The 7648-nt window shown below is 36.2% G+C and overlaps 1 protein-coding gene across 2 annotated transcripts in view; it reads right to left on the bottom strand.

Moving 5' to 3' along the window:
- Nucleotides 1–3328: 3328 nt before the first annotated feature.
- The window catches only part of LOC109242011 (protein NLRC3), a 10057-nt gene continuing 5737 nt past the window's right edge, over nucleotides 3329–7648 (bottom strand). The window contains exons 5-18 of one of the 2 annotated variants that reach the window (XM_019408838.1): nucleotides 7281–7418; nucleotides 6686–6760; nucleotides 6487–6570; nucleotides 6326–6387; nucleotides 6029–6098; nucleotides 5479–5554; nucleotides 5248–5378; nucleotides 4807–4866; nucleotides 4588–4662; nucleotides 4412–4516; nucleotides 4242–4337; nucleotides 4075–4155; nucleotides 3895–3996; nucleotides 3329–3802 (exon numbers count right to left, since the gene is read on the bottom strand). In XM_019408838.1, coding sequence (XP_019264383.1) covers nucleotides 3734–3802; nucleotides 3895–3996; nucleotides 4075–4155; nucleotides 4242–4337; nucleotides 4412–4516; nucleotides 4588–4662; nucleotides 4807–4866; nucleotides 5248–5378; nucleotides 5479–5554; nucleotides 6029–6098; nucleotides 6326–6387; nucleotides 6487–6570; nucleotides 6686–6760; nucleotides 7281–7418 — 1224 coding nt within the window. In that variant the 3' untranslated portion in view covers nucleotides 3329–3733. Of the gene's footprint in view, nucleotides 3803–3894; nucleotides 3997–4074; nucleotides 4156–4241; nucleotides 4338–4411; nucleotides 4517–4587; nucleotides 4663–4806; nucleotides 4867–5247; nucleotides 5379–5478; nucleotides 5555–6028; nucleotides 6099–6325; nucleotides 6388–6486; nucleotides 6571–6685; nucleotides 6761–7280; nucleotides 7419–7648 lie in introns of those variants that run through there. The other variant, XR_002070337.1, reaches the window with a different exon arrangement.

Genomic DNA, 7648 nt, shown 5'->3' with positions numbered 1-7648 from the left:
TCATGGAATTATGAGAATTTTGTTGTTGGTAATTCTACTTTTGATCCTCCTTATGCATATTGTGAAGGAAACCACCCAGGGCAAAATTATCAAAATATTCCTGAGAGCGAGTTTTGTGCACCAACTCAATCTTATGTGTGGAATGTGTGTGATATGTGTGGTGGTCAAGATGGTCACTTTCACGGTTGTGCTTATATTTCTTACCTTCCCCCAACCCCTTACTTTGATGGTTCTTCTTTTTCTGGTGAAGTTAATAGGAACAAAGAACCTAAGGAAGCTGACCTAAAGAAGCTCGAAGATATGTTAAAGTGCATTTTGGAACAACAGAGTAAATTACTACTGCGGATAGAAAGGCAGGAGGAAACTATTCACAACTTGAAAGTTCACATGAGTCAACTGGTTGAAGTTTTTAATGCTCAACAAGCCAATATTGTAAATAGTATCCAAGAAGAGCGTGAATTAGATACAGAAATTGATGAGCTAGAGGAGGATGCTAGAGTAGAACACCAACAATTACTCGCACTAGATTTTGAGGATGTCGATGTTGTAGAAGAGATACTAGAGTCAACCAAGGATATTGAGGATACATATTTTGTTGACTCTATTGTCATTAGTGTTGAGAATGTAGACTGTCCCAATGTTCATGTAGTTGAGGGCATTGGTCCTCACTCCAAGCATTTTTCCACATTGTGTTTAGATGATGATATGGAAATAGAGTCGTCCGAGCCATTTGAGGAGTCAAGGATTGAGGAACAAAGTGCTTACATTCTGGAATTCTTCTTGCCAGAAAGTCGGGATTACACACCTCATATAAAGGCCAAGAAGTGTAGAATACTATATTATTTTATTGGGCCAGTCAGATCCGTTCCACCACCCCAGGAGCATGATCATAGAGCAGAATCAAAACTTGGGGTCCGATATAGTTGATTTGATTTGATTTTGATAAAAACCGAACCAACCTGATCCAAGTACACCCCTAATTAGCACATACAACTTTATACGTAGGAAATGCTATTATGTGAGTTCAAAGCTAAGGTTTCCAACAAACTTTTGGTGTTAAAAGAGTAGGAGTGTGACCATGAGAATTCGAAATTCGAACTAACTACTAACAAGAAAATTAGAAATTTATTGGAGTCGATTATATGATTCCTCTTATTCATTTTATTTACAAAACGTGATTAGACAAGCATTTTTTTTAACGAATTTTACATTAAGAAGTTTTTTCCATAATTAAACTGTTTTTAACATTTGAATGTAAACCTATAATAAACCTTAACCTTACGCGTGCTTAAGCTCCCGTTTGGTCATAGATTTGATTACTTCTTTTTAAAAATAAATTGAAAATATTAAATAAAATGAAAACATTGTTTGTTCATGAAATATGATCAGTTTTTAAGAAATTTTTGAAAAAATATTTCAAGTTCCCAAAAATAGGTTTAGGATAGTTTTTGGGTGATTTTTTTTCACTCACAACAGTTTAACTTTTCTTCAAATAAAATTCATGTCCATAAAGAATTTCAACTTTCAAAAGTTATTTTTCAACACAACTTTAACTTTTTTTTAAGTTTCAACCAAAATTATGTCCAAACGCTAGGTAAGAATAAAGTGGAGAATGGTAATGTGCCTATACTTTGTTACTATACTATTGCTTCTGTGTTTGGCCAATTTTGGAAGTTTCAGTAGGCTCGAACCTCGAAGCATGGTCCTGAAAATAGGATTGAGGCAGAATTTAAAAGGCAGTAGACAACAAATAATGTTGATGATGTGCCATGCCTAACAAAGATTCAATGTACAGCTGGTGTATTACGAAGTGTCCATCACTATATTTTTTGGTGGGCTGCATTTGGGAATATTTGCTGTCTCCAATTTATTTATTTTTAATTTGGACAGAAGGGAATTCAAAAGTCTGTAGCATATTTGAGCAGGAGACACTTATTATGATAAATTGTTATGCAATCAGTAACGATGTAAGAATTATTTACTTTAAGATAACAATATAAAATTATTATGTAGGGATTACTTACTTTAAGAGCTTATTCTATTTTGCACCTTCTAGCTACTTCACAATAAGATAATATAATATTTCTGCATAACATGTGAGAGTATTAGCAATACAGAGTTTACTAAATCCAATCATACGTTAGTTATCACAGATTATTTTTTTCTCATAAAACCAATTAACTATTGTATTATTTATGTTGAGATTAATTTTGATAATGAGGTAAACCAAACGAACTCTAGGAAATAAAGTGATGCTCCCAATGTGCAAAACTATTTTATTACTGTTTCACTATAGCGCACCATTGTGGTCTAGTTTTTAAAAAGATGTTAATGTACATGAAAATGTACTCTAAAAATCTGAAAAAGGGAGACAAGTTGGAGAAATGCCAGCTACAATACAGTTGTTTTCCTCATAAATTGAAGTCTGCTACGCAGGAGGAAGAATTCAGTCCCTGTGCTATTGAAATCTTTCCTTTTTCATAGCTTCAAATCAACATCCATACAACTAAGAATTTGAAAAGATAAGAAGAAAAAGAAGAAAGAGTGGACCATGCAAATCAAAAGATGACACTAAAAACCGCGTAGTTATCTAATGTTTGAGCTGGAGTCTGCTGAATATCTGCACTACTACTGGAAAAGGAGGCAGTACAAGGAGCCAAAAAACTTATTTTGGAGACCGACTTGAAAAATCACTTATTTTGGACCATAAAAAAAAGCCGAAAAACCACTAGTATATGTGTGGGGTTCTCTGATGTCTTCCCCCCTTACTTTCTGGAAGCAGTTAATCGCACACCTAAAAATTTGGTGATGCGAATACAGATATGTCATTTAGAGAGCTTAGCCACATTTCGTGTTGTTCAGCTCTGTCCTGAAAACACTCCGTTCGAAGTAATCTTGAAGAGTTATCCACTGAATAATACTGCCTTGCAGATTTTGAGAACCCCAGCTGTCCACCTTATCCCACAAAATTCCAATTTGAAAACTTTACAAGCTCAACGTACACAAGATGCCAACTAAAATAAACAAGCAGTTTCTGGATTGTACACGAACATGTTATGCATATAGTTCAAGATTTTTTTTAACCCTTAACGGTATGAATACACTTCCCTTTCTTTTTCTTTATTCATGGTTTTTCCTGTCCCCTATTTTTTCAAGGGGAAGGATAAGCATTAGAACGCAGCACATTTATCAGAATGCTTCAGAAAAGTTGAATGACTATAAGGTTAGCTTGTTTCGTCCTTTACCATCGCATAGGCTCAAAGATAGGGAACCAAAAACAACTCAAAGAGCTTAAAAATGAATCTGAAGTACTAAAAAAGCCAACCCAAAAAAAAAACTAATTGAAGTTCTCGATAGGAATACCTCGCTGGATCTGTTTTATATTTACTATAACCTAACAATTAATATTGAAGAATTGTCGTATACATGCCACTTACATTATCAAATGAGAAGACTAAAAGAAGAATTCTTTGACAATATCAGTACATAGCTCAATACCAAAATTCCCACCCTTGCCCACTCAAGAATTCAGAAACAAGGGAACTAAGGGTAGACTCTTGATCCACGCCAGTGGAAAGAATATCATGGTGGGCTGTGATTCTATTCCCTAAAAAGAAAAAAGCAAAAAAAAAAAAAAAAAAAAGACGACAAAATCCTCCATCTATGCACCCATGCCCCAACCTCAAGAATAGAAAGTAGGAAGAAAAACATATTTGATCAAAGGAGTAGTATTTTAGAACATAACAGCAAGCTCCTTCTCAGTCATCTCAAACACATGGTCTCTTGCATCTGTGAGAGCTGTCTGAAATTTGGAAATCCATCCAGATGTGAGGATCTAAATATTGTGTAAAACAGCTGAATATGAGAATAAAATAGGGTGTCATTTGAAGATACCTGCCCTAGTTTGGTGAGGAAGTTGCTGGTAAGATTTATGGATGTGAGTCTTACATCTTCGTTTGCCTTCAGTGCTTGAGCGATGGAGAAAGCTCCTTCATCCTGTGCACAAGAGAGACTAAGTTTGCAAGAAGCTAAGTTTATCGAGACAGGAGGTTGTGCTTAAAAGGAGTTACATACTCTAATTTCATTGAACCCTAAATTGAGTGTTGTCAAGGCTTCATTGACCACCTTTAAACTCCGAGCAAGGCAGATTGCACCCTGAAAAGGAGATAGTTATTGTACTTTGAGGAAAATTGAAGATTGATTGTCACAGGATGAATGAACTATAAACTACGAATTAAAACCTCGTCTCTTAGTCCATTGGCTCGCAAGTCTAGATTAGAGATGGTACTATTGTACTTCAACATATCAGCAATAGCCTCCGCACCTTTGGCTCCAATCTTGCAATAAAATTAGGTAAGCATGCTAAAAGAGTTGAATAAATAGAGCTTATACGAAACAATCCATCGATTACCTGACACCAACCAAGCATGAGATCTTTCACATTTCCATGAAACTTGAGGACCTCTGCTAATGCCTTCGCCCCCTCTGGTCCAATGGGGTTGTAACCAAGCTCTAACTGTGCGTAAGAAATTTTAAGTATCTCTTTTTCGAGACATCAGTAAAAGGAAATTTTTTGATGAAACTCACTGAGGTAATGACAGAATTATCTTTCAGAACTTCTGCTAAGGCACTGATACCCTTAGCATGTATGTCATTGCCCCCCTGTAAAATTTTCATAGAACTTCAGTCATCGAAGGTGTATGCAAATACCAGTACGAAAATAATTCTTGACTAAGAAACAACAACCTCCTCCCTGAACAAACAAGAAATATTAAATAAAATAGAAAAGAAGAAACAACAGCTTACTAGATCTATGTTAGTTATTGAGCGGTTCTCCTTCAAAGCTTCTGCAATCTTTTCAGCTCCCTGACGGATATCAATTGGGGAGGAAAAAAGGAAAAGTCAATGCATATCGAGAGATTGAAGTCCGGACCCACTCGCAGAAAAAAAAAAGGACCTCAGTTCATTCAACATCTTCCAGTTACTACCATGGACCAAGCAAACCTTCTAATTTATTTTTTTTTGGCCATCCCAACGTGATAAAACCCAGTCGGAAATTATCTTCTTTAATGTATGGAACCATTAAGTTTTTTCTCGACCATGCGGTCTAACCCTATGCTCTGCTTCCAATAATGAACAACTCTCACATTCAGCTCCAACCAAGTCATACTCTTCATGTTTTTCTCTATCAATCAATCATTAACCTTCCCCAAAAGAACATGTGAAAGTTCTAAGTGATTCAATTACCTCATCTTTGATGTCATTCATATAGAGGTTCAACCATAGTAAGCTTTTGCTTTTTTTGGCATATTCTGCTACATGAAATGCACCTCTAGCAGTAATTGAGTTGTTGGCCATGTCAAGTAAGACAAGTTTCCCTGCAGACATATAATGGTGACGCATGTAACTCCACGAATATGCACAAAACACAACAGGAATATGGTAAAGAGAATGGTTAATGATACATCATAAGCAAACCTTTACGCAAAGATAGGCCAGAAATTAATGCCCGTACTCCTTCATCACCAATAGAGTTCCCTTGCAAATAAAGTTCCTACACATACAGAAACATTTCAAGCATAGTTGAAGAAATGAGGGGTTTTTAGGATATATAGTACTCCAATAGGTAAACAGAGAAAGTCGCTTTAATGACATTAAGCGCATTAGCATGCTATCCTAGTGTCAGCAGTCACAGAGAAAATTAAAAATGGTAGCAATCGAAGATTTTGAAAACAGCTCTTTCATGCGATCAAATTGAAACATGAGAGCAACAACAACAACAACAACAAATCCAGTGATTTCCCGCAAGTAGGGTCCGAGTCTGGGGAGGCTAAGATGTACGCAGCCTTACCCCTACCCTGGAAGGGCACGAGAGCAGAAAGTAAAATTCACAAAATACCAACAAATTGTCCAAGGACACAGAAGCAAGATATCAAGGTTACGAGAAGCTCAATAATTTGCCAGGTCAAAAGAAACTGAATAGGATAAGGAGGTGGGTGTGGGAGGGAGGAATTGATCAGAAACGTACCCTCAAAGATTTATTGCCCTCCAGGCCTTTAGCCAATGCTGCAGCACCTAAAGCACCACCATAGTTGCCACTGAAAAGTAAATTGAAGCACTTAGTTGAAGGATATAAGGGAAATCAAAGTTTTTTTTCCCATTTAAAAAAAATAAAATAAAAGTTAACATGCCTTCACAATTCAAATCCCTCACCCCACCCTCCATAACTACCCAAAAAAAACAAACAAACAGGAAACTGCTAAAATTGGACATACGACAAATGGACAAGCAAAGACAAAAGCATAGTGGAAGAAATTTTGCTCACTTGAGATGCAACGATTGTAAACTTTTATTCTCAAGAAGTGATCCAGCAAGACCTGAAAATCCCTATCTCCATATTCAAATCAAACAGGTTTTCCTTCAGAAATTGAGATAGTAAAAAAATTGGACCAATACAAATTACAAGTTCAGCTTAAAGAAACATACAGAATAGTCAATCTGATTATTGTTTAGTTCAACTACACGCAAAGTTGAATTTGTTTTCAGCATTTCACCAATAGCTTTAGCTCCCTGCAAAATTCAGATAAACCATTGCCAAAAACATTTTTAGGGATAATCGATCTTAAAGCAGAAAATATATAGCAACACTGCAACAGGGCTTTAAATATTAAAAGCATATGCTAACCTCATCTCCTAGGCCGGTGCTGTTTAGCTGGAGCTTTTGAATACCAGAGTTATTTGCCAGTATATCACATAGACACTGTGAATGTAAATTTTTATTAATGAACTTCAGAATATTACAATTGAAAGCTCAGGAATGACAAACTAGAATAGAAAGAATTGTGAGGTTAACTGATATATTCTCTAACAAGTTGTTTGCATAAAGTAATAGTAAGAGAAACGAAAACTGCTCCAGATAACCATTTAGCAGCTTCTAAGTATGATGTTTCTGGACTTGAGAGAAACAAATCAGCTAAAGGCCTCGGGTTTGATGCTTTTCCTTAAGACCAACAAACTCGGGGGATATGCAAAAAACTCTGACTCAGACTAACACAAAATATGGTAACATATGCACAACCATAAACACCAAATATTCATGTTGATCCTGAAGTGCCTAGAGACACATAAGAAGTAGAATAGAAAATATGGGTGCAAATATGCATGTTAAATTGGAATGATAGTCAAGGAAGCGTACAGGAAAAGTTAGGATCAGCTTAGTAGCCATCTGTCTTGCAAGAATTTAATGCTTTAAAATTCCACCTATACTATCTGTGCATTACCTTGGCTCCTTCATCTCCAATAGCATTTCCAGATAGGTTAAGAGTCTTTAGTGCAATATTTGATTGCAAGATGCCATCAAAGGCCTTCAATCCTTCAGCAGTTATTCCATTAGCAGCAAAATTCACTTCCTCTGCTGTCTGGAAATAACACGCAAAGAAAGGAGGCGTACATTGGTAAGGAACCAAGCTTGTTGAAAAAATTATTCAACGAATAATAATAAGGTTTTCGTTGTTACTTGTCTACATTACAATCATCATGGCTTCATCCTCTTAGATCAGCAAGACAGACCATGGTGAAACGTCTTGTACTAATAATGTCAAACTCTATACCGATAAAGGATGGAAGGGGAGGGGGGGGGGGGAGGGGG

Source organism: Nicotiana attenuata, unplaced genomic scaffold (assembly GCF_001879085.1).
Source record: "Nicotiana attenuata strain UT unplaced genomic scaffold, NIATTr2, whole genome shotgun sequence".
NCBI classification, from domain to species: Eukaryota; Viridiplantae; Streptophyta; class Magnoliopsida; order Solanales; family Solanaceae; genus Nicotiana; species Nicotiana attenuata.
Note: the sequence above shows the minus strand (reverse complement) of the source record. Positions and strands in the feature narration are given on the sequence as shown.